The sequence below is a fragment of the Salvelinus namaycush genome, unplaced genomic scaffold (assembly GCF_016432855.1).
Source record: "Salvelinus namaycush isolate Seneca unplaced genomic scaffold, SaNama_1.0 Scaffold9, whole genome shotgun sequence".
NCBI classification, from domain to species: domain Eukaryota; kingdom Metazoa; phylum Chordata; class Actinopteri; order Salmoniformes; family Salmonidae; genus Salvelinus; species Salvelinus namaycush.
In genome coordinates this window covers 365640-392671 of record NW_024061641.1, presented here as the reverse complement: position 1 = coordinate 392671, position 27032 = coordinate 365640, and the positions used below count along the sequence as shown (strand labels likewise).

Sequence of the window (27032 nt, the reverse complement as noted above, 5' to 3'; positions counted from 1 at the left end):
ATTTGGTAACAAAGAACTTTGCTGCAAGACTCAGAAGGATGACGCCCAGCTCAACAGGACCAATCTGAGGAGACAACACCCTGTCCAGAACCAACCAGAGGACCAGAACTTCTAGACTCAACCTACATTCTTTACTGTATAAAATGTCTATGCACCATGAATTCGGGGCTCTTTCTGCTGGTTCCTTATGAGCTGAATGAACGAGTCCGTATACGCTTGTACCAGATATCTTTACTCTTAAATAAACTGTCGCTTGTCATACAATTTACCACCTTGTCTGAATCGATCCTTGACCGGCTCACCCTTCTCCATATCCCATTATCAACAGTACTCACCCTTGTTCAGCATTGGGGGAAAATAGGGGAGATATTTTATCTATTGCAATGTCAACCGTAACAACCCAAAGTCTTAACAGCTGCGGTAACTATTAATTCTGTTAAATCCGATTCAGTGTCTTTCATCTTCCCGTTGGAAATGCCTGAGTCTCTCTCGGATGTGAACGTCCTCTCGCCGAGATGGTTTCCCTCTTTCTCCATGACCTTGCTTGTTGACAGCGATCCATGGGAGAGCCTGCTCGAGTCTTTCCGCTGGTGATGTCGCCTTTCTCCTGGCGGTATACTCCACTGGGAAGCCCCTTGACTTCAGGTCCTCAGCCGCCTCGTCTGCATGCTCGTATGTAACCGGGCCATTTTTCAGAAATACCCGCATTTTTGCCGGGTATGGTGTTTGGAAGCGAATACACTTCTCTTTAAGTGCTTTCTTAATGGGGGTGTATTCTTTCCTTCTTTTCAGTATCTCTCCCGCGTAGTCATGATCAAAGAACACTCGTTGGCCTTGGAAGTTAACAGGTTTTTTCCAGGTAGCATGTAAAACTTTCTCTTTGACTGAGAATTTTAGGAACCGTATTACTATGGATCTTGGTGGGGCGCCGCTGGGGGGATTTGAGGCCAGAGCTCGGTGTGCTCTCTCGATTCCCAGGTCAGTGTCGTCGTCAAGTATGTCCTTGAATAGACCCTCCACGAAGTTGGGCATAGAGTCTTTTTCTGCGCCCTCTACTACGTTATAAAGTTTAATGTTGTTTCGACGTGAGAAACCTTCGAGTTCTGTCACTTTTGCCTGTAGTGCATGTTGGCTTTTCAGTGACTGTTCAAGTATTTCCTTGACTGCGAAGTTCCACGTGTCCGTTTCCCCAATGAGCTGTTCTGCGTCCCCCATTCTTGTAGATATGCTGTGAAGTTCTAATTTGTTTTCTTCCAGTTTCTGGTTAATGTCCTTCTTGAACTCATTTAGTTATTTTCTTACATCTTCTCGAAGTTCCTCTCGTAAGCCTGTGAGCGTCTCGCGCAATTCCTCCTTCATCACCTCACGAAATGAGGGTTCTTTTGCTGCTGCTATCTTATTTGCGCTAGCATTAGCCATTTCGGGTTCTTCGACGATTATATCTTCTGCTGTCTTGTTACGGGCTGTTGTTGTAGCTCCACGACCTTTTCCTGTTTTCCCCTTTTCCATTTTGCGTAAGTTATTATAATGCTCGGAGTAAATACTTGAATTTGGGGGGGAAATTCACAACCGATGTGCAGTACGAAAAACTAGGCTGCCATTTCCTAAGTTGCGTCACCCTACTCATTCTATTCTACTGTTATTCTATTGTTATTCTACTGTTCTATTGTTATTCAACTATTCTATTGTTATTCTACTGTTATTCCACTGTTATTCTATTGTTGTTCTACTGTTATATTGTTATTCAACTGTTATTCTATTGTTATTCTATCGTTCTATTGTTATTCTACTGTTATTCTATTGTTGTTCTACTCTTATTCTACTGTTATTCTCTACGGCTGGCCATGCTTTCCTCCTGGCTACCCAAACCCCGGCCAACAGCTCCGCAGCTTCTTGCCCAAGCCTCCCCAGCTTCTCCTTCACCCAAATCCAGATAGCAGATGTTCTGAAACAGCTGCAAAACCTGGACCCGTACAAATCAGCTGGGCTAGACAATCTGAACCCTCTCTTTCTAAAATTATCCGCCGCCATTGTTACAACCCCTATTACCAGTCAGTTCAACCTCTCTTTCGTATCGTCCGAGATTCCTAAAGATTGGAAAGCTGACGCGGTCATCTCCCTCTTCAAAGGGTGTGACACTCTAGACCCAAACTCCTACAGACCTATATCTATCCTGCCCTGCCTTTCTAAAGTCTTCGAAAGCCAAGTTAACAAACAGATCACTGATCATTTCGAATCCCACCATACCTTCTCCGCTGTGCAATCTGGTTTCTGAGTGGGTGCACCTCAGCCACGCTCAAGGCACTAAATGATATCATAACCGCCATCGATAAAAGACAGTACTATGCAGCCATCTTCATCGACCTGGCCAAGGCTTTCGACTCTGTCAATCACCGTATTCTTATCAGCAGACTCAACAACCTTGGTTTCTCAAATGACTGCCTCGCCTGGTTCACCAACTACTTCTCAGATAGAGTTCAGTGTGTCAAATCGGAGGGCCTGTTGTCCGGACCTCTGGCAGTCTCTATGGGGGTACCACAGTGTTCAATTCTCGGACCGACTCTTTTCTCTGTATATATCAACGATGTCGCTCTTGCTGCGGGTGATTCCTTGATCCACCTCTACGCAGACGACATCATTCTGTATACTTCTGGCCCTTCTTTGGACACTGTGGACACACTTAACAAACCTCCAAACAAGCTTCAATGCCATACAACACTCCTTCCATGGCCTCCAATTGCTCTTAAACGCTAGTAAAACTAAATGCATGCTCTTCAACCGATCGCTGCCCGCACCCGCCCGCCCGACTAGCATCACTACTCTGGACGGTTCTGACTTAGAATATGTGGACAACTACAAATACCTAGGTGTCTGGTTAGACTGTAAAATCTCCTTCCAGACTCACATTAAGCATCTCCAATCCAAAATTAAATCTAGAATTGGCTTCCAATTTCGCAACAAAGCCTCCTTCACTCACGTTGCCAAACATACCCTCGTAAAACTGACTATTCTACCGATCCTCGACTTCGGCAATGTCATTTACAAAATAGCCTCCAATACTCTACTCAGCAAACTGGATGCAGTCTATGACAGTGCCATCCGTTTTGTCACCAAAGCCCCATATACCACCACTGCGATCTGTATGCTCTCGTCGGCTGGCCCTCGCTACATATTCGTCGCTAGACCCACTGGCTCTAGGTCATCTATAAGTCTTTGCTAGGTACAGCCCCGCCTTATCTCAGCTCACTGGTCACCATAACACCCACCCGTAGCACGCGCTCCAGCAGGTATATCTCACTGGTCATCCCCAAAGCCAACACCTACTTTGTCCGCCTTTCCTTCCAGTTCGCTGCTGCCAATGACTGGAACGAATTGCAAAAATCGCTGAAGTTGGAGACTTTTATCTCCCTCACTAACTTGAAGCATCAGCTATCTGAGCAGCTTACCGATCGCTGCAGCTGTACATAGTCCATCTGTAAATAGCCCATCCAGTCTACCTACCTCATCCCCATATAGTTTTTATTTACTTTTTTGCTCTTTTGCACACCAGAATTTCTACTTGCACATCATCATCTGCACATCTATCACTCCAGTGTTAATTTGCTAAATTGTAATTACTTCGCTACTATGGCCTATTTATTGCCTTACCTCCTTACTCCATTTGCACACACTGTATATATATTTTTCTATTGTGTTATTGAATGTATGTTTGTTTTACTCTATGTGTAACTCTGTGTTGTTGTTTTTTGTCACACTGCTTTGCTTTATCATGGTCAGATCGCAGTTGTAAATGAGAACTTGTTCTCAACTGGCCTACCTGGTTAAATAAAGGTGAATAAAAAATAAAAAATAAATTATATTGTTATTCTACTGTTCTACCGTTATTCTATTGTTATTTTATTGTTAATTGACTGTTATTCTACTGTTATTCTATTGTTACTGTATTGAGCATATATTTTGTACTTACTTTTTTATTTTATATTGTTGTTGTCAAGAGGTGAACCAAGAGGTAAGCATTTCATTGTAGTGTGTACTGTACACCAGGGCTGTTCAATGGGCAGGATTCGGTTATTTTTTTTATTTTTTTTTAAATTATTTTTTATTTTTATTAAATTTTATCCCCTTTTCTCCCCAAATTTCGTGGTATCCAATCGCTAGTAATTACTATCTTGTCTCATCGCTACAACTCCCGTACGGGCTCGGGAGAGACGAAGGTCGAAAGCCATGCGTCCTCCGAAGCACAACCAAGCCGCACTGCTTCTTTAACACAGCGCGCCTCCAACCCGGAAGCCAGCCGCACCAATGTGTCGGAGGAAACACCGTGCACCTGGCCCCCTTGGTTAGCGCGCACTGCGCCCGGCCCGCCACAGGAGTCGCTGGAGCGCGATGAGACAAGGATATCCCTACCGGCCAAAACCTCCCTAACCCGGACGACGCTAGCCCAATTGTGCGTCGCCCCACGGACCTCCCGGTCGCGGCCGGCTGCGACAGAGCCTGGGCGCGAACCCAGAGACTCTGGTGGCGCAGTTAGCACTGCGATGCAGTGCCCTAGACCACTGCGCCACCCGGGAGGCCCAGGATTCGGTTATTTTTTAACAACACCTGGGTCACACAGGGGAGGCAGCCCGGTTACAGAACCGATACAGTCAACTTTCACTCGGTGTAAAACACCTACACGGGCGCCCGGGCCAGATTAATAGAACCGCCTGTGTCCGTCCTGGAGGGACAAAACACTTCTGGTTTCCATCCGCTCCTTCTAAGCAGGGACTCATTCTAAATAGCACGATAATGAAAATGCCAGTTCACTTAAAAACTAGCCGTCGTTCAATCTCCTTGTGTAACAGTTGAGATAATGGTACAATTCAGAGTACCAGGCAGTTCCCATCCCTGGATTGAGGTACATTTTCCAAGCCTATGTTGAGGTAAAAATCAGAGTACGATACTTTTGAGTATGATGCTTGTATGGATATGAACCCCAATATATATTCATGTCATCAACACCAATCAATTGCATTACAGCAGAGGACTGTACGTAATGATGTGATGCTCATTTAACTCCGCCCTAACAATGGGAGTCGTTGTGGCAACGGTGAGAAGGCAGGCGACAAGTTTTAGGTACGAAAAAAGCACAATTTCTACGGAAGTCCAGGGAGGACATATGAATAAATATAAAAAAAGTTCCATCGTTATGTCAAGATCGCGACCTCTTTATCTCATGATCACGACATAAAAGTTATGCCAATATCACGACCTCTTTGTCTCATGATCACGACATAACAAAAGTTGTTTTGTCAAGATCACAAAATAATCAAAACTACCACGCATCAACAATTAATTTATTCAGGAGCATGATAACCACTTTCTCAAGGAGCCATGTGCCTGCATTGATGCAATGCAGGTTATTTAAGCCCTGAACAATGCCTGACAGGCAGGCCTGTCTCCTAGGCTGTGTGCCGCCTAGGGTGACCACATGTTTGTCACAACAGAACTGATTGGCTCGAACGCATTAAGGAAAGAAATTCCACAAATTAACTTTTAATAAGGCACACCTGTTAATTGAAATGCATTCCAGGTGACTACCTCATGAAGCTGGTTGAGAGAATGGCAAGAGTTTGCAAAGCTTTCATCAAGGCAAAGGGTGGCTACTTTGAAGAATCTCAAATAAAAAATACATTTTGATTTGTTTAACACATTTTTGGTTAGTACATGATTCCATATGTGTTATTTCCTTTTAATTTAACTAGGCACGTCAGTTAAGAACAAATTCTTGTTTTACAATGAAGGCCTACCCCAGGCCAAACCCGGACGACGTTGTGCCAATTGTGTGCCGTCCTATTGGACCCCGATCACGGCCGGTTGTGATACAGCCCAGGATCGAACCAGGGTCTGTAGTGACACCTCTAGCACAGAGATGCAGTGCCTTAGACCGCTGCGCCACATGGGAGCCCATAGTTTAGATGTCTTCACTATTATTCTACAATGTAGAAAATAGTAACAATTAAGAACAACCCTGGAATGAGTAGGTGTCCAAACTTTTGACTGGTAAAACACACACACACACACACACACACACACACACACACACACACACAGACACAGACACAGACACATAGTGCTTTCAGAAAGTATTCAGACCCCTCGACTTTTTTCATATTTTGTTACGTTACAACCTTATTCTAAAATGTATTAAATAGTTTTTTCCCCCTCAATCTACACCCGTTACCCCAAAATGACAAAGAAAAACAGGTTTTTAGAATTTGTGGCAAATGTATAACATTTTTAAACGGAAATATCGCATTTACATAAGTATTCAGACCCTTTACTCAGTACTTTGTTGAAGCACCTTTGGCAGCAATTACAGTCTTGAGTCTTCTTGGGTATGACGCTCCAAGCTTGGCACACCTGTATTTGGAGAGTTTCTTCTATTCTTCTCTGCAGATCTTCTCATGCTCTGTCAGGTTGGATTGGGAGTGTCGCTGCACAGGTATTTTCAGGTCTCTCCAGAGATGTTCGATCGGGTTCAAGTCCAGGCTCGTGCTGGGCCACTCAAGGCCATTCAGAGACTTGTCCCGAAGCCACTCCTGCGTTGTCTTGGCTGAGTGCTTAGGGTCATTGTCCTGTTGGAAGGTGTACCTTCGCCCCAGTCCGAGAGCTCTGGAGCAGGTTTTCATCAAGGATCTCTCTGTATTTCACTCTGTTCATCTTTACCTCGATCCTGACTAGTCTCCCAGTCCCTGCCGCTGAAAAACATCCCCACAGCATGATGCTGCCACCACCATGCTTCACCGTAGGGATGGTGCCAGGTCTCCTCCAGACGTGATGCTTGGCATTCAGGCCAAAGAGTTCAATCTTGGTTTCATCAGACCAGAGAATCTTGTTTCTCATGGTCTGAGAGTCCTTTAGGTGCCTTTTGGCAAACTCCAAGCGGGCTGTCATGTGCCTTTTACTGAGGAGGGGCTTCCGTCTGGCCACTCTACCATAAAGACCTGATTGGTGGAGTGCTGCAGAGATGGTTGTTCTTCTGCACGGTTTTCCCATCTCTACCGCAGAACTCTGGAGCTCTATCAGAGTGACCATCGGGTTCTTGGTCACCTCCCTCACCAAGGCCCTTCTCCCCCGATTGCTCAGTTTAGCCGGGCGTCCAGCTCTATGAAGAGTCGTGGTTTCAAACTTCTTACATTTAAGAATGATGGAGGCCACTGGATTCGTGGGGACCTTTGTCGTGGTAATTTCCTGTATTACTAAATGATGAGAGAGCAAACCACACACAAGTCAGAGTTATATTTTAAAGTCCATCTTTAATTATATGAGCTTCACCATCGCCCTTTGACTCTCAGATCAATTCAGTGTCTATAAATTAATTCTCTGAGAGTGCTTACAAAACAATTCTTAGTATCTTTTATAGCCAAGATACACCCCTCTCAACTCACATGACGAACCACAGATCTTAGGAACATTACAAAGGGCCTTTTACTTGAAAGAGGAGTATCCCATAGCCAGATAGCATTAGCTATAAATTATCGTTCAGTTTGGTCTCTTTAGACGAGATTCTAATCTCGTTCTTGGTACCACTTAGGACCAAAACATTACCTCATCCAATGGCATATATCAATTGTCAATTCTAGATACTCCCATCTCAAATACACCCCTTCTCCTCCCCACCCTGGAGAAGCACACTAAGGGGAGTGAACCTCTAGATCATATACTATCTCAAGATTCATCAACACATCAGAGGGGTAATACAATGGTTCCAGACACTGCCATACTCCTCCCCCCAATGGGAAAAGAAGGGAGTGACTAGCGTACAGACATAGTGGAGCCTTTCTCCCTTTCTGATATTCTGCAAGTAAATAAAACATCTTATTTATCTATGTTACCTAACTAATACTGATTCAGCTACGACACCTTCAATGCAGCTCTGTCAAAGTGACCATCGGGTTCTTGGTCTCCTCCCTGACCAAGGCCCTTCTCCCCCGATTGCTCAGTTTGGCCGGGCGGCCAGCTCTAGGAAGAGTCTTGGTGGTTCCAAACTTCTTCCATTTAAGAATGATGGAGGCCACTGTGTTCTTGGGGACCTTCAATGCTGCAGAAATGTTTTCGTACCCTTCCCCAGATCTGTGCCTCGACACAATCCTGTCTCGGAGCTCTACGGACAATTCATGGCTTAGTTTTCGCTCTGACATGCACTGTCAACTGTGGGACCTTATATAGACAGGTGTGTGCCTTTCCAAATCATGTCCAATCAATTGAATTTACCACAGGTGGACTCTAATCAAGTTGTAGAAACATCTCAAGGATGATCAATGGAAACAGGATGCACCTGAGCTCAAGTTCTAGTCTCATAGCAAAGGGTCTGAATACTTATGCAAATAAGGTATTTCTGTTTTTTTAGATTTAATACATTTGCAAACATTTCTAAAAACCTATTTTGGCGTTATTATTATGGGGTATTTCGTGTAGATTGATGAGGGGGAAAAATAATTAATCAGTTTTAGAATAAGGCTGTAACATAACAAAATGTCGAAAAACAAAAGGGGTCTGAGCATTCGGAAATGACTTGACTTTTTCCACATTTAGTAATGAAAACAACACAAGGCTGCAACAAGAAACTGAGTTATAGGCTACTTATTACATTGTTGAAATGGTGATCACCTAAACAGTTTATTAATTCACTACAACTATAGCTAGATATAGGTAAAACTTAATACGAACCTATTCTACGTAGTTTTATCTCCGGTGTGATCCGCAGCATTCTCCGTAGCAGATCATTCTCTTCCTGGTACTCTGCTACAGTTTTCTCAACTCCCCCGAAAATCTCCACAGCAGCCGCCGTTAAACGCTCATTTAAAAACACACGAAACAACTGTAGTTTGGACATATTTCAGACGACTGTGAGTTGGGTAGCCTATTTAGTTCAGTCAGTAGCTAGCTAGGTCTTTCTTTACTCCACAAAAATAACGTTCAAAATCAAAACAAAGTTGTTTCCAATTCTACTTCCGTGTTTTTAAATTGTTCTTCTTCTTCAATTATATAATGTGCGTCCGCAAACAAACGTTAAATGTCCATCCTGCCACCTACTATGCTGGAGTGTGAGGTCAATCACGGTTTAACGACATTAGCTCCACATTTCTACCTAACTCAGTACTTCTGAGAAAATAAAAAAAGAGCCCTACTAACTTCTAATAGACCATCCTCCATCCCCCAAACCCCTTCCAACCCCCCAATCTCAATGACCCTACACTTCAATATACTTAAAACAATATAACAATGCATGCACCAGCATTTCATTGACTATACACTCCAGACACAAACTATTCACATGCTTGCCAACCAGATGTAATGACGAGTTCAATATACAAATGTCCTAGACTCAATCGAACAACACCACTTCTTCCTTCCTAATCTGACTTTTGAATATGATGTTACAGGACTGTCATCTGATGAAGAATATCAAGGTTAGTCAAAAATTATATATCTTTTGCCTGTTTGTTACGATCGCTAACCTTGGTCTACCGACTTTTCTGCGGAGGGCATATAAATGCAGGCCCTTGTGCTCAGAGTCCCATCTCTTCTGCCACACATCTATCAAAATGGCTCGGGAACTTACATTTTGCTTCACCTTTACCCTGTGGAACATTAATATCAATTATATCTAGTTTTAACGTTATTTTGGCAATCTGGTCTACAATTTCATTCCCTTCCACACCCGAATTTGTCTGAAACACAGCAGAATAGAATCTCACTACTACACCCAGTCTCTCAATTCTTCATAATAACATTAATACCTCCAATAGTAGGTCACTCCTATTAGACTTGCCAGATGATAAACTATTCAATACAAACAGGGAATCTGAGCAAACAGTGGCGATTTTATCATGGAAATCATGGTGGGGCAAACCATTTATTTTTTATGCATGCCAGAAAAGCCACAACACAACACTAAACAATACATTAATTGCACTATAACGGTGACAAACGGTGCCCACAAACTGTTAGCGCCCACATAAAGCTGTCCCAACAGTAGAGCTTTCCTTCCAGCACAATGGAGTGAATCCTTACCACTGCTACACCTGGCTATCAGTGGAGTCATGTCTGGCAGTGAAACAGTTCATTCAGCCTCATTTACTGTCTTTAAAAAAAACAAAGCTGATATGGCTGACTTGCTGAAACAAATGTGGTTTCTACTGACAATTGAGATGTACAAACTATGGCATAAGGGAACGATGAGCGGTTAAGAGGCCATCTGTAATTTCGATTAAGACATTAATGAGCGAGCTAGGACGTGGTCAATAACTATTTGTTCAGCACTTTTGAAATGTACAGCGACAGAATTCAGAACACGGGCCGTTCTTACAGTATTCTCCATGTACACCAAGTCAGAATCATAGGATAAATAAATGTGGCATATAAGCACACAATGAAAGCTCTTACAATATTCAATGATTACATTTCTCTAAAACAGGCTATAGGCTACATGTGCACCACCAAGTCAGAACAGTAGGAGAAATTATGAGGGAGGAAAGGGACCAAATTATTAGGGTGAGGCACATGGGCTACTAACAGCTTACTACACAACATACACTTAGTATTACTTTCTTAGCCACAGTATACACATCTCCCTGGCATTTAACATCAGCCCGCCACAAGGAGTCGCTAGAGCATGATGAGACAAGGACATCCCGGCTGGCCAAACCCTCCCCTAACCCGGACAGTGCTGGGCCAATTGTGTGCAGCCTCATGGGTATCTATAAATGGCATAATTCTGAGAGGTTGTACGTCCTCCACTGGAGGACAACTACTATCGCCAACAGTTCAACTGAGTATACCGACAGTTCATCTGTTAGTTTTCTACATATCTGCACATCAAATTCAGGAACGTAAACGCCTGCTCCTTTGCACCCACTATCGGGTCCTTGGATCCATCTGTGAAAAGCGGTAAAAATGCATAAAAACTTCTACCAACGTAATTATCAACCAGTTTCCCTCTATCACTGACTTCTGGCCAATTTTATATTTTCTCTACCAAGGTTAGATCAACAACAGGATCTGGGAGTAACCATGGAGGACCACCCACTATCCCCACAGAAGGGCCAACCTCCAACTCCCTCAAACCACTCTCATCAGCAATCTTTCAAACTGTTGTAGGAGAATTTCCATGACATAATGGAGATTTTCCATTACCTATACTGTTTTCCAGAAGCAGTAAGCAGAATCAATATGGGGTAAACTATTAGACACGTGTAAGCAGAATGAAGGATGACTTTATGTGAGTGTACAGAGCAGTATCAACCACAGGGTTGATCATGAGACATGAAGAAAGAGCACGTAAGCAGAATCTATGTGGACGTGGCAGGCTGGATCAATACAGACTTGACTGTTCTGAGTCATGTCTCGTCCTGTGAAGACTGCTGAACATGCACATGGGTTAATCATTCATAGGCCTGAACTGGTGAAGACCAGTGACTGTGTACTTTAGTCAATCAATACTAGAACCACAGGCCATGTGTATGTATTGGGGAGACATGTTACATACTGGAAAGATATGTTTGTATTATTAATCAAGTAATATTAGAAATGCACTTATATTAGGAACATTTATATGCAATAAATGTATTATTTTTTTCATATTAGAACTGTGGTGTCGCCACCAATATAATCTAAACTTGTGCAAGATAAGTCAGATGTGAACGTTAAACAAGCCAGAATTGAGACAGAAAGATAATGGTGGCGCAAGGCCATGGGGTGTTAATAATTTACATAGAAAGGAGTGTGTATGTTATGCAAGAGGGGAAATGTATAAAAGCTGAGTACTGAGACTGGAGAGATCAGTTCTTCCATGGAATTGCTCGGCTTCTGTTACTTTTGTAATAAAGTCTAATTGAATTTCAAGTTCCGGGTTCATGAGAAATATTTGATTCAATATTTCCACAACACTGTCCAACCAAAAACTACTGCCTTGTTTACTAGTATATCCACAACAGGCATCTAGAACAGTAGCAGTGGGATGCTCAACCTCTCAGCCTTTCGGCCTAACCCAATAAGTTAATGACAATTTTTTATGCCATATATCCAAAGGCATCTCACCTGCCTCTACTAGTATGGCACTTACATATGTTGATTTAAATGCACATATCTTTAAAGCTATATACTGGATTCTGTCCAGCCACTGGAGCCAAGTCTTCGCCCCTGTTCCATAAACTATACAACCGTAATCAATTGATGTCCTGATCAGAGCTCTATAAATATCCAACAAAGATTGTCTGTCAGCACCCAATTCATAACCAGAGACCGAACGCATAAGATTCACCACCTTCTTACACCATGTTTCAACATTTTATGACATTATATTTTCATGTATATCGCTCATTGAACCATAGAACCAAATATTTGTAGTTAGAAACCTTTCCAATAAGCGGTCCATACAAAAACAACTGTATATTATCAGCAACTTCCTTCTTCGAGAAGAAGAATATACAACAAGACATCGCCACTGACAATTTAAATCCACAGTCAATCCACCATCCCGTGTTCTACTCAAAGAAGTGTAGAAAACTCCTTGGTTCTAGAATAGATGTTGACGAAGAGGAGGTTTACTGTGCAAGGCAGCCTACAGACCAGTAGTAGAGTAGAACGATGACTACATCTTGGTTCTAGAATAGATGTTGACGAAGAGGTTTACTGTGCAAGGCAGCCTACAGACCAGTAGTAGAGTAGAACGATGACCACATGTAGACAAACAGTGGTTATCATAAGAATAGGAGGATCTGGGAGAATCAATTATTAAATCAGGAATCGACTCTATATGAGATGAAATCAACATCTTGAATGAGCAGCATAAGGTTAGAGTTGATGGGAAATACTCTCAGATAAACACAAGGCGATTTCTTGAAAGCATATTTAAAAAATATCAATATTTTTATATAATCAGGCGTTTTACTACAAGGTCCAGACCATTAATAATGGAATAGATAACTACATGAGGGGAAACAGTTCCAGCAAGTAATAGGCGGATCTAGGATTAATTCTTTTTTTGTTTCCCTGATGTGTTAGATACCGACTCCTCCCTGTGGCTAAATATGGAAGTCAGGATCGCAACAAATTCCTCTCTTCCAGCCATGTTTCCCAAACAAACAGACAGGCAATAACTTTGTTTTGATAAATTCTGTAAGAATTCTAACCCAGATTAACAAGTGGTCCTTTGTAGTTTATTTGGTAGAGCATGGCGTTTGTAATTCATGCACGATTGTTGAAGTTGCTTTGGATAAAATCATGTGCTAAATGGCATATATATTATTCTATTATTAAACATGTTTATGAGGTGACCTTTTTCCCCAAATTCATTTAACCTTTATTTTATCAGGGAGTCATACTGAGACCAAGGTCTCTTTTACAGATGAGCCCTGAATTACAGAAAATACAGAAAATACACAGATCAAAATAAAAATACAAAATGCAGAAAGAACAACACGGTCATAAAAAACAAAAACAACACCTCTGTATACACTCCAATATGTTTCAATTATACTTTTGTTCCACCTCGGTCTGATAAGGTGTTTGTTGAATACCTCTGTATACACTCCAATATGTTTCAATTATACTTTTGTTCCACCTCGGTCTGATAAGGTGTATGTTGAATGGAGGGAGAAGTGGCTGGTAACAATTTAAGACGTATTCATAGAGAAGCAATTTGCATAATATAACCAGTTAAAGAACACATTTGAACTCTAATTTAAAATATTATGCTATTTACAAGTCAGACACTATATGAAAAGGAAAATTCCAAACTTTGAAAACCTCCCTGTGCAAAATACATGTTATGACCGGTTACAGCACCCTCCCAACTCGAAATACCTTGCCTCCCAGTTTGTATAATGAAGTATGACCTGTTACAGATGGTGGATAAATGAAGATAAAGTAGTTCACCGTTGAAAAAAAGAAAAAGATGCTGTTTCGGTCTACTTAACCGACTGGGTCTCCCATAGACGCCAATGCAATAGCAGCTGGGTCTAGTCTACTTAGTTCATTGTCTTTCATTGAACCAGAAAAGAAAAAAAACAGAGAGTGGGGTGTCTCACTTCCTCTTTCGTCTCTGACCTAATCTTCCAGTTTGTATTCCAACTATACAGAGGCCTCTACTAGTCATCTCAAGGAGACCTGGGGTTAAGAGTTGAATATTGAGATCTTTGGATGACTGTGTAGATATTCACCCTTGTTCCATCAATGCCACAAGATATCAATTGATACCAATACAAGGTCATGCACAGACTTCATTACTAAACTGCATAGAATTTACCTCCAGGTTGACGGATGTAAAACCTCAAAGTGCTTTATTGACTCGTTTGTTTTGGCTCTGCGCCCTACTAAATCACTTCTGTGTGAACTTTTTGGACTGGTATTCAATGGTGTATGAGAGGGCCATTGAACCTGACCCAGAACTTGCTCTCTTTGGCTGCTCAGAGTCTGCTCTTAAGTAATCTTATCAGGAACACCTTCCTAATATTTCTTTGCACTCCCCCCACCCCACTCGTTTGCCATCAGAACACAGGGATGCTGTCCCATGTTGACTCCAATTCTTTCCACAGTTGTGTCAAGTTGGCTGAATGTCCTTTGGGTGGTGGACCATTCTTGATACAAACGGGAAACTGTTTGCGCGTGAAAAACCCATCGGTGTTGCAGTTCTTGACACAAACCGGTGCGCCTGGTACCTACTACCATACCTCTTTCAAAGGCACTTAAATCTTTTGTCTTGCCCATTCACCCTTTGAATGGCACACATATACAATCCATGTCTCAAGGCTTAAAAATCATTCTTTAACCTGTCTCCTCTTCATCTACACTGATTGAAATGGATTTAACAAGTGACATCAATAAGGGATCAAAGCTTTTACCTGGATTCACCTGGTCAGTCTATGTCATGGAAACAGCAGGTGTTCTTAATGTTTTGTACACTGTGTGTTTTATTGTTGTATTGAACTGTAAAATAACATAAAAATATAGATAATTTTAAAACGAGGAAAGATAAGAAGACATTGTAACACAGGTATCCCTGACAACGGGTATCCCTGACAACGGCTTGGGACAGAAGTGACAGTGAGCACTTACTACACAGTGACAACAGCTTTGGTAAAGCGTTTGAATCCTCCCCAAGGTATTGCTAGAAGAGACTCACATTTATGGGATTGTTTAGTAAGGTCAGATATGCCGAAGAAACAAGTTTCTATTATTCCGGATGGTAATTTCCCTTGTCACAACGGTGTCCACTTTTACGCCATGATCAGAGGGAACTCCCCATTCAGGTGGGAGGATAAAGGTTTGAGGTAGAATAACATGTAACATGAAACATGTTGTTATATCTCCGTAAGTGTTCCTGTAACTTTTATTATGTGGGTAAGACCAAACATGAACTTAAGACGAGGATATCTGAGCATAAAGAGCTCCATTCAGAACCATGAGGAAAAAATCACCTGTCGCCAGGCATTTCAACAGCCATAATCATGAACTAAGTGCCTTAAGTTATATGGGCATTGGATAGGTGAAGGCGACACCTAGGTGTTGAGAGGCATTACTTCTCCAAAGAGAGACAGTTTGGATAGATCACTTGGTCACTTTTGCCCCAGCAAGACCTTTTGCCCCAGCAAGACCTTTTGCCCCAGCAGACCTCAATGAGGAATGTTCTTTTATTTTTTTTAAATAGTAGGTTCTAAATAGGCCAGACATTCAGGTAATGACTTCAAAATGACAGGTAATGCCATCATAGTGACAGGTAATGACATCATAGTGACAGGTAATGACATCATAGTGACAGGTAATGCCATCATAGTGACAGGAAATGACATCATAGTGACATCATAAAGCGTTTGCATTGTGAGTCTGTCTTTATTTGATTGTCATGGTTTCCCCCACAGCTCCCTCTGCTGGGATCTCGCTGGGCCAATACCGATTGGGAATTTAGAATTACGCACGCCTGTGTCGTATAGTTGTTGTAACATTGATTGCCATCGACTTGGACGCTGAAGAAAGGCCTCATAACCGAAACGTTCATGCGCCACATAAAAAAAATGTCCATTTAAGTTTATTTACCGTAGTGCTGTCTTATCTCTGTTCTTTGAATTATATACACGAGGATCCAGTATCCGATTTAGGTTTCTATAAGGTCGAACACGCCGTTTACCTTTTCACAGGAGGCACTATATCTCAGAATGCATTTATCATTAGATTGAAAAGAATGTTATTGAATTGGGTCTGGAAAAACACTTTTGAAAAGATTCAAACAATATCACGAATGAGCAGCATTAAGACAATTGATGAGAAATACTGCTGAACAGATGGGAGATTGTCATTTCTGGAAAGTACACGTTTTCTTTAATTCCTTACTTTACCAGGTAAGTTGACTGAGAACGCATTGTCATTTACAGCAACGACCTGGGGAATAGTTACATGGGAGAGGAGATGAATGAGCCAATTGGAAGCTGTGGAGGATTGGGTGGCCATGATGGTATGAGGGCCAGAGTGGGAATATAGTCAGGTCACCAGGGTTAACACCCCTACTCCTACAATAAGTCCCATGGGATCTTTAGTGACCACAGACAGTCAGGTCACCAGGGTTAACACCCCTACAATAAGTCCCATGGGATCTTTAGTGACCACAGACAGTCAGGACACCAGGGTTAACACCCCTACTCCTACAATAAGTCCCATGGGATCTTTAGTGACCACAGACAGTCAGGTCACCAGGGTTAACACCCCTACTCCTACAATAAGTCCCATGGGATCTTTAGTGACCACAGACAGTCAGGACACCAGGGTTAACACCCCTACTCCTACAATAAGTCCCATGGGATCTTTAGTGACCACAGACAGTCAGGACACCAGGGTTAACACCCCTACTCCTACAATAAGTCCCATGGGATCTTTAGTGACCACAGACAGTCAGGACACCCGTTTAACGTCCCATCCGAAAGACGGCACCATACATGGGGCAATGTCCCCAATCACGGCCCTGGGGTATTGGGATATTTTTTTTTAGAACAGAGGAAAGGGTGCCTCTTACTGGCCCTCCATCATCACTTCCTGCAGCATCTGGTCTCCCATCAAGGGACTGACCAGGACCAACCCTGCTTAGCTTCAGAAGCAAGCCAGCAGTGGGATGCAGGGTGCACTTTGTTTTAATGTCTAAATAACATCAGTCTGACCATTCTCTCATCACCTGGGAGACATTCTAAATCAAAGGACCAGGAATTCCTGTTTCTAATAACGTGAAAACATCAACAGACTGAACAGCAGACCGGCGAGCTTCCTACAATACTGTGTCATGTTTAATCATTACATCATCATTCCAATCAAATCAAACTTTATTTACATAGAATGTTGAAAAACATAACTTGATCACGCATCTATTTATCTGAAACCCACAGCATGAAATGATCCAGAGTTGATTTGCTTTCCTACGAGTGTTGTCCACATCCTGCCTGTTATTCCCATCTTCTGACAAGAGATCTTTGTCCTCATTAGTTTCCATCCTGTTTTCTTTCTTTGTGGACGTTGTTCACGTGCTTCAGCAGATGAGCCTTACGAATGAACGTTCTACCGCAGACGGAGCAGCCATGTGGTTTCTCTCCTGTGTGAGTCAGTATATGCCTCCTTAGGTCCCCCTTTTGACTAAAGCTTTTACAGCAAAAATTACAGCTAAATGGTTTCTCTCCTGTGTGAGTCAGGATATGCCTTCTTAGGTCCCCCTTCTGAATAAAGCTCTTCCCACAGTCACCACAGCTAAAAGGTTTCTCTCCTGTGTGAATCCTCATGTGCATTGACAGATGTCCTTTTTGTTTGAAATTCTTGCCACAAAAGGGGCAGGTGCAGAGTTCCCCCATTGGTGGGTTCAGATCCAATGGTGGGCTGCTGTCAAGTCCTACTGGGTTTCTGCTTACAGCTGAGCTGCGGCTGCAGGCATTGTTTTGATTATCTGGAGGGTCACAGGGAATGTAGAAACCCTTAATGTGGGTCACAGTTCCAAAGGGTGTGAGATCCACTGGTTTAGAGTCTCTCTCTCGGTTCTCCACAGTCTGGGTTTGGGGAAGAGTCAAGGACCAAAGTGGGTCCTGATCACATTCACTTTTCAAACAGGAAGGAGTGAATATGGAGTCTTTGGTATCAACAAGCCCTTGAAGCTGCTCTTCCTCCTGACTGGTCCTGACTTCCTCCTGTTCCTCTTTAATCTGTATGGTCTCTGGGTCCTCCTGTCCCAGACTGGGGCTCCACTCCTGCTCACAGTGCTGCTGCTCAGGGGGAGCCTCCTCTTCAGAGACAGAGAGCTGCAGGGATTCTGGAGGGAAGGAGAGGAGGAGCAGAGGTCATCGATAAAGCCTTTAGACATCATTGTTGGGGGTCAATTTCGAATTTAAAATCAATGATTGAAAGACTAGAACGATTTTTCAATTACTTCCTGATAATACGAAGAGAAGAAGCCATTTTGTTCAGTCGTATTTTTGAATTGTTAGTCATCGTGAGTCACACTTCCTATGACACTGTATTGGTTTAATAACATGTGTTATTGTGGGTTTATAACCTGCTGTGTCCAGTCTGTTGGTGACTTGAATACCCTGTTGTATAATGGTAAAATGATTGTGGCATGGCTCTGTATTACGGTGGATAATATCCTGTTGTATAATGGTAAAATGATTGTGGCATGGCTCTGTATTACGGTGGATAATATCCTGTTGTATAATGGTAAAATGATTGTGGCATGGCTCTGTATTACGGTGGATAATATCCTGTTGTATAATGGTAAAATGATTGTGGCATGGCTCTGTATTACGGTGGATAATATCCTGTTGTATAATGGTAAAATGATTGTGGGATGGCTCTGTATTACGGTGGATAATATCCTGTTGTATAATGGTAAAATGATTGTGGCATGGCTCTGCATTACGGTGGATAATATCCTGTTGTATAATGGTAAAATGATTGTGGCATGGCTCTGTATTACGGTGGATAATATCCTGTTGTATAATGGTAAAATGATTGTGGCATGGCTCTGTATTACGGTGGATAATATCCTGTTGTATAATGGTAAAATGATTGTGTCATGGCTCTGTATTACGGTGGATAATATCCTGTTGTGCTGGAGCTAGAGCACCTGCCTGTATTTTATTTAATGTAACCTTTATTTATTTAGTCATTTTATTTAACTAGGCAAGTCAGTTAAGAACAAATTCGTATTTACAATGACAGCCTACCAAAACGCAAAAGGCCTCCTGTGGGGAAAGGGGCTGGGATTAAAAATAATTAAATATAAATATAGGACAAAACACACATCACGACAAGAGAGAACACACAACACCACATAAAGAGAGACCTAAAGAAACAACACAACATGGTAGCAACACAACATGACAACAAGATGGTAGCAACACAAAACATGGTACAAACATTATTGGGCACAGACAACAGCACAAAGGGCAAGAAGGTGGAGACAACAATACATCACGCAAAGCAGCCACAAGTGTCAGTAAGAGTGTCCATGATTGAGTCTTCGAATGAGATAAAACTGTCCAGTTTGAGTGTTTGTTGCAGCTCGTTCCAGTCGCTAGCTGCTATGAACTGAAAAGAGCAGCGAGCCAGGGATGTGTCTGCTTTGGGGACCTTTAACAGAATGTGACTGGCAGAATGGGTGTTGTATGTGGAGGATCAGAGCTGCAGTAGATATCTGTACAACCAAGGGTAAACAATAAAATCAGAGACTCCAGACAGTAATACTACGTTGTCCCTGCCCTAAATGTGTTTTCACTTTGGATATTGATTTGATATTCGTATTTCCCTCGTCAATACCTCTTCGACGGAAGGTCCTACGATGATGAAAGTGATGTGTAGAATCAGATGACGGTAGAGACCAAGCTACACCGTTTTTTTCCGCCGTTCAATTCTGTTTTCATAAAGTTACTTTATATTGGTTTCAATGGGGAAATGCTTATGCTCACTGCTAAGGGACCGTCTTAAAAGTGCTATCTGAAGAACCTGGTGTTTACAGAAGAAAATATTTTTTCTCAATTGAATGAGCTTGAGATCTTAAACCAATTTGATGGTTGTTTTTTCCACAACAATTACACTATGATTATTTTTTTATGGATTTAATGTAAAAATACAATGGCAAAAAACATGACTACAGGAAAAAGAGGACCGAGCACGCCCCCATTCCCATCAACGGGGCTGCAATGGAGCAGGTTGAGAGCTTCAAGTTCCTTGGTATTCACATCACCAACGAACTATCATGGTCCAAACACACCAAGACAGTCTTGAAGAGGGCAAGCCAACGGCTACTCCCCCTCAGGAGACTGAAACGATTTGACATGGGTCCTCAGATCCTCAAAAAGTTATACAGCTGCACCATTGAGCGCATCCTGACTGGTTGCATCGCCACCTGGTACGGCAACTGCTCGGCCTCCAATCGCACTACAGATGGTAGTTCGTACCGACTCGTTTGTGAACGAACGAGCTTCCTCCCATCCAGGACCTCTATACCAGGCGTTGACACCCTAGTCATAGACTGTTCTCTCTACTACCTATACTACTACTACTACTATTTCACATTGTAGCCAATTGAATTGCAGAAATTCTGTGACCAATTTTTCTGAAATAAGGAATTCCCCTCGAGCACGGCCACTAATGGGGGAAAACAAACATTATTTCCCATTGACCCCCAGTGCCAATTAGATTGTTTGTAATACAGAAACAAAACATGGCAAAAAGCTGCTGTGTTGTTTAATGTACAGTACACATAATCATGTCAAAAATCCCAACCTAATGCTACTGCGCACGTGAGAAAAGCACTGTGGCTTCAGGCTATTCTGCGTGAGAGAGTGGGAAATTGTGGGGAGCCAAGTAGGCTACACAAGTAGGCTACACAAGTAGGCTACACAAGTATGACTACACATAGCTAGCTATGTATGTGGAAAACATTTCATCACAGGTAAGACATTTAACTTGTTGAGTATAGACCGTTTGTAACGACATTCACTACTTGTAGCTGTATACAGTTGTCCGTCTGTTTGTGTTGTTGGTCTTGGCCATCTAAATGTTCCGGGCGGTTGCTAGCTAGCACTCACTCTGCTGCTAGCACCGTCATGAAAAGGGGGCATGAGGGAAGCCCTACAATATTTCGTTTTTCTAAGTAGTGAGAACGCTCTGGAGCAATACTGAAAAGTATTTTTTTTAGACATGTTTAGACATATTTCTCTTAAAATGTAGTTTTGTAATTGACTTAAACAAGCATACAAGAACATTGTGTTTGAAAATGTTTTTTTTGCTGTGAGACAACGGGGTAACCTAGGTAACCACAGGTTGTTTTCCCCAAAGGCGGGTGGGGCGCACCGCTCTATCTAATAGTGATGGGTCGTTCGCAAACGAGTCGGTTCTAAGAGGTTAACGTTAACGTTGGGAGCCGGCTCTTGTAGGTTAACGTTGGGAGCCGGCTCTTCTAGGTTAACGTTGGGAGCCGGCTCTTCTAGGTTAACGTTGGGAGCCGGCTCTTCTAGGTTAACGTTGGGAGCCGGCTCTTCTAGGTTAACGTTGGGAGCCGGCTCTTCTAGGTTAACGTTGGGAGCCGGCTCTTCTAGGTTAACGTTGGGAGCCGGCTCTTCTAGGTTAACGTTGGGAGCCGGCTCTTCTAGGTTAACGTTGGGAGCCGGCTCTTCTAGGTTAACGTTGGGAGCCGGCTCTTCTAGGTTAACGTTGGGAGCCGGCTCTTCTAGGTTAACGTTGGGAGCCGGCTCTTCTAGGTTAACGTTGGGAGCCGGCTCTTCTAGGTTAACGTTGGGAGCCGGCTCTTCTAGGTTAACGTTGGGAGCCGGCTCTTCTAGGTTAACGTTGGGAGCCGGCAAGCAATATCAGAAGAGCCGAATCTATTTATAAAATTAAAAAATAATAATAGGATATGAATAATCAAAAGATTTAAATTAATAGAATTAACAAATTAAAAGAACGAAAATTAAATAAATAATAATATAGGCCTAAATGCTCAAGCATTTATTCTGACTGTCTGCTCAGACACTGTTGTTCCTGTCAATCAGACACGCAGTGTCAACCAATGAACCAAAGATGTGTGAGGGAGGGCCGAGCCAACTCACTCACAGTCACATACTTAGCAGCTGAGGAGAGAGAGGAAGGACAGCTGTGAAAACAACAGCTGGAAAATGAGTCGGGAAGCACAGTAGCATTTGGATGCATTTTAATAATGTAGACAATGTTAGAGCACAGTGTAGAATTCGCCAAAACAAAATCTCATATAAAGCCGGTTCTACGCAAAAACCTACACCGGCATATGCGAACTGTGCACCCAACTGTTTAGCTAGCTGTAGCGGAGCTTGGAGAAACTAGCGGGCCTGCTAGTGATAGTGGTGGAGCCAGCACCTCCACACGTGGAGATGTATCCACTCAGTCAAGTAGGCCTACTCCACGACCCACAGCAACACAGTCTTCTATGGACCAGTTTATGCCAGAGTCTATGTCTGTAGCAAAACAAGGCCAAATTGATATTGCATTAGCTAAAATTATTGCCACCGATTTCCAGCCATTTTCGATCATGGAGGACAGAGGTTTTAGAAATTATAGCAATAGTCTAAATCCAATGTACACAATTCCAAGCAGGAAAACCCTTTCAAAGTCACTTATTCCACAACTGTACGAGAGCACACAGGCTTCAGTGCGGGAAAGAGTCCAAAAAGCTACTGCAGTTTGCCTTACCACTGACTGCTGGACATGAAGGGTAACCACTTCTTACATGTCGGTTACATGTCACTTCATTAAAGATTTTTAGATGTCTAGCTGTCTTCTGGACTGCTTTGAGTTCAGCGACAGTCACACCTCAGAGAACTTGGCAGAGGAACTGTTGAGAGTGGCAAGTAGATGGAAAAGTGGTCTGTTGTGTTAGCGACAATGCAGCTAACATAACCAAAGCCATGAACATGTTAAAATGGACCCATCATCCATGTCTTGCCCACACAATCAACCTGATAGTAAGAGATGCTCTGAAGGTGATGAAGCCCACTATGGACAAAGTGAAAGCAGCTGTGGAATACTTCCACAGGAGCACAGTAGGTGCTGAAAAACTGAAGTCTACACAACGCCAGATGGGGATGCCTGAGCTGAGGCCTAAACAAGACTACAAGGTGGAATTCAACATTTTATATGTTGAAGCAGTTTCTTGAGTTAAAGGATGCCATCATCTCTACTCTGACCATTGTCAATGCACCTGTTGATGCTCTGACCCAAGAGGAATGGGAGGTGGTGGAGGAGGTGTACAGAGTCCTGGAACCCTTTGAGCAGGTCACTGTGGAGATCAGAGGTACAGTAAGCAGTTATTACTACATCATTATTTAATCCATTATTATATATGTATATGAGCAGTAGATGAGAATGTAGTATCAGTAGACAAAACATGAACCTGAACTAATAAGTTACTGTTCTCTCTTTTCAGCTATGTGACAGCCTCAAATGATACTCCTGTGTAAGGGTCTGCAGCGAATCACAGCCAGCCGCCAGAGAGAAGCAAATGTAACCAGAGTTGATGGACACCCTATGTTCATCAACGGACAGAAGGTTCCACAGAATGGAATATAAGCGCGTGCTATCAGAAACCGCTGCACTTGACCCCAGGTTTAAGAAGTTAGCCCCCAGTGATGCCAGAGCGATTGATGAGGCTCTTCAAAGAATAACCTCAGCAGCAGGGAGGGACAGCCCCAGCAGTCAGCTGGCTCAGGGCAACAGGAAGAAGAGGGATCAGATGGAGCAGAAGCACCAGCAGTAGTGCCACAAATGTCTTCTGTTTGGATGCTGTTGACGAGAGAGCAACTGGGGATGCAGCGTGAAGGAATCCCTCAGCAGATGTCATAATGGAGGTCCGATCCTATTTGGAGGAGACCTAAGATCTGCAGATCCTCTGAGCTGGTGGAAGAACAAGGCCTCTGTCTACCCACGGCTTACTAAAGTCATGACAGAGAGACTCTGCATAGTGGCCACATCCGTTCCCTCTGGGAGGGTCTTCTCGAAAAAGGAACAAATAATTACTGAGAAAAGAAACCTCATCAGCCCCTCGAAAGTGAGGCAGCTTGCATTTCTGAATGCAAATCTCTCATAAAAGCAAAATATGGTCAGCATTGTTGTGTGCTGCTGGTTATAACATGGCAATAAAGAAGAGAGAGAAAAGAGGGACCAGTTGAATGTTTTAACTGGGATGTTGCAATTTTGCACATTGTTATTTATTTTTCTTTGATATGGTGCAATATTCTATTACGCTGTTCAGATTGTATCTGTTTTGAATGGTTAGATTTATATGCACTTTTTCATAACAAACCAAATGCATTTTTAAATACATTGTGGTTAAGGTAGAGTATGATTTCATTTAATAATTTAATTAGAATTGTTTTAACACCATTCATAGTCAAACTATCGCAAACTGTTTGATTTGAAATACAAAATATATATATTTTTTTAAAGAGCCGTTTGGGAGCCAAAAGAGCCGGCTCACTGAAAAGAGTCAGAATTCCCATCACTACTATCTACTACGGACTGGGACTATCCACCTAATTTTGGAACGCTTTTTTAAAAATATGGAAGACGAACGCGGAAAACTATGGACACAACTTCCTCTGTGCTCACACCGTATCATAATTCATATGTGCGCCACTAGAAATTCCTGCATTAGCATGTTTCTGTTAGCTGATACATCATGACAAAATACACCATGTATTACTGTCCTGCTAATGTGCCTGGACCTTGTAGGCTAAACTGCAGAGTAAACACATAACTGATTCAAATGGTTGCCCCAATCAGGCAGGCTAGATGCAGTTATTTCAAAATGAATATGCATTCAAAACACCAGGCTTTTGAGTGGTTATTCAAATCACATAGGTGATTCACTTCAGTTAAGAGACTAGAGTTTTGTAAAACATTGCTTAAATCGCATTGTGTTGTTGTAACCTAGGGTAGGATACATTTCTTGTCGCTAAAAGATGTGAACAACAGGGCAGCTTTCGGAGCTGCATACCCACGGGGACTGGGCAGGACCACACTCAACGCAGCCTCATGAGCACACAGTGTAGGCTACCTATGATTTCATTATCTGATCGTTCCCCCCCCCCCATTGACTGGATATTTTCACTGAACTATTAAAGCTTAATATTGATGTTATGAATTATGGGCTAATATACTTAGCTTCTAACTTAGGCTATAGGCTACATCTTGAGCCTGTCTGTCTTAATTGTTCTGCCACAGCTACTCCTTTTAGATCTTGTCAGAGTCCCAGGAAAAAGACAGACCAAATAAAAATAAAGCTTGTTGGACACTTATTTCAACTTATTTTATTTAGCCTACTACCAGCCTATTGGAGGAGAGATGCGTGCTTAATGTAAACTAGGCTACAGCATTAACAGGTGGGGAGTTGGAAAGGAGAAGGCCATATTGTCCTATAGTTGGCCTATCATAACGCCGGGCTACATCCCAACTAAAATAGACATTACACCGTATGAGTGGCCTGCTAAACTGTCAAGAATAGACGCCAAAGGATTCAAAATGGTTGCATAATCAGGCCAAGGCTGTTAGTTCGGCATGAAACAAAACAGTGAGTGGTTATTCAAATTAGCCCACATCACTGCAGTTTACAGCCTATGGACAATAATTGTGTATTCACTTGATAACAATAATTAATTCCTCATTGCACCGTGTTTGATTTGATCTGTCTTGTAGCCCAGGTCCTGGACTTTGACGGGCCGCCCCCAGGTGGTGAAGGTAGGAAACATCACCTCCACTCTGTTGATCCTCAACACTGGGGCCCCACAAGGGTGCGTGCTCAGTTCCCTCCTGTATTTCCTGTTCACCCATGACTGCGTGGCCAAGCACGCCTCCAACTCAATCATCAAGTTTGCAGATGACACAACAGTAGTAGGCTTGATTACCAACGATGACGAGACAGCCTACAGGGAGGAGGTGAGGGCCCTGGCGGAGTGGTGCCAGGAAAATAACCTCTCACTCAACGTCAACAAAACAAAGGAGATGATCGTGGACTTCAGGAAAAAGCAGAGGGAGGACCCCCCTATCTACATCGACGGAACAGCAGTGGAGAACGTGGAAAGCTTCAAGTTCCTCGGCGTACACATCACAGACAAACTGAAATGGTCCACCCACACAGACAGTGTTGTGAAGAAGGCGCAACAGAGCCTCTTCAATCTCAGGAGGCTGAAGAAATGTGGCTTGTCACCTAAAACCTTCACACATTTTTACAGATGCACAATTGAAAGTATCCTGTCGGGCTGTATCACCGCCTGGTACGGCAACTGCACTGCCCGCAACCGCAGGGCTCTCCAGAGGGTAGTGAGGTCTGCACACCAACTGCAAAATACCTGCCCTCCAGGACACCTACAGCACCCGATGTCACAGGAAGGCCAAAAAGATCATCAAGGACAACAACCACCCGAGCCACTGCCTGTTCACCCCGCTAGTCTCTCTCGTCCAGCTGTTCCTGTGCGACAGGCTATAGGATACACAAAGCCTCTCCACAATAGGCCATTCCTCTTCTCGTGAAATCCCAGGAAAAGCTCTAGGACATTTATTTCTATATATTTTTTAATACTAGGCCTAATAGCGTATTAGGGGAAAGAAGCAGGCTTGCTCTTGCTAACTGCTGAATGTAAAACAGGCCTACAGCGTAGAAAACGCATGTTGGTGAAAGTTGAGGAGAGAAAGTGCATTGGTGTGATCATTTTCTGTGTGTTAGAGACGTCATGAATGATCGTGTGTGTGAACTCAACTTGGATCCGCGTTAATTAGCAATGATATCCTTCGCCACCGTTTCCTTACAACACAAGAAATATTGTTAGCTTCCTTCCAGCTAATTTCTTAGTTACACGATTGTATAACTAGTAAATTCGTTTTTTAAATTGAGGGTGCATTATTTATTAAGTTCGACAATGAGGACGAAAAATAGCATAGTTGCTTAAAACGACGTTTCCGTGAACCTGAATCAAGAAAATTAACGGTGAAGT

At 42.7% G+C, this 27032-nt stretch overlaps 1 protein-coding gene across 4 annotated transcripts in view; it reads right to left on the bottom strand.

Moving 5' to 3' along the window:
• Positions 1 to 27032, bottom strand: part of LOC120043356 (oocyte zinc finger protein XlCOF6-like) — a 51337-nt gene that overhangs the window by 16544 nt on the left and 7761 nt on the right. The window contains exon 1 of one of the 4 annotated variants that reach the window (XM_038987983.1): positions 8713 to 9001. The exons of 2 other annotated variants lie outside the window; for them this stretch is intronic. In XM_038987983.1, the coding sequence (XP_038843911.1) occupies positions 8713 to 8878 (166 nt within the window). In that variant the 5' untranslated portion in view covers positions 8879 to 9001. Of the gene's footprint in view, positions 1 to 8712; positions 9002 to 16998; positions 18323 to 27032 lie in introns of those variants that run through there. One more of the 4 variants, XM_038987986.1, reaches the window with a different exon arrangement.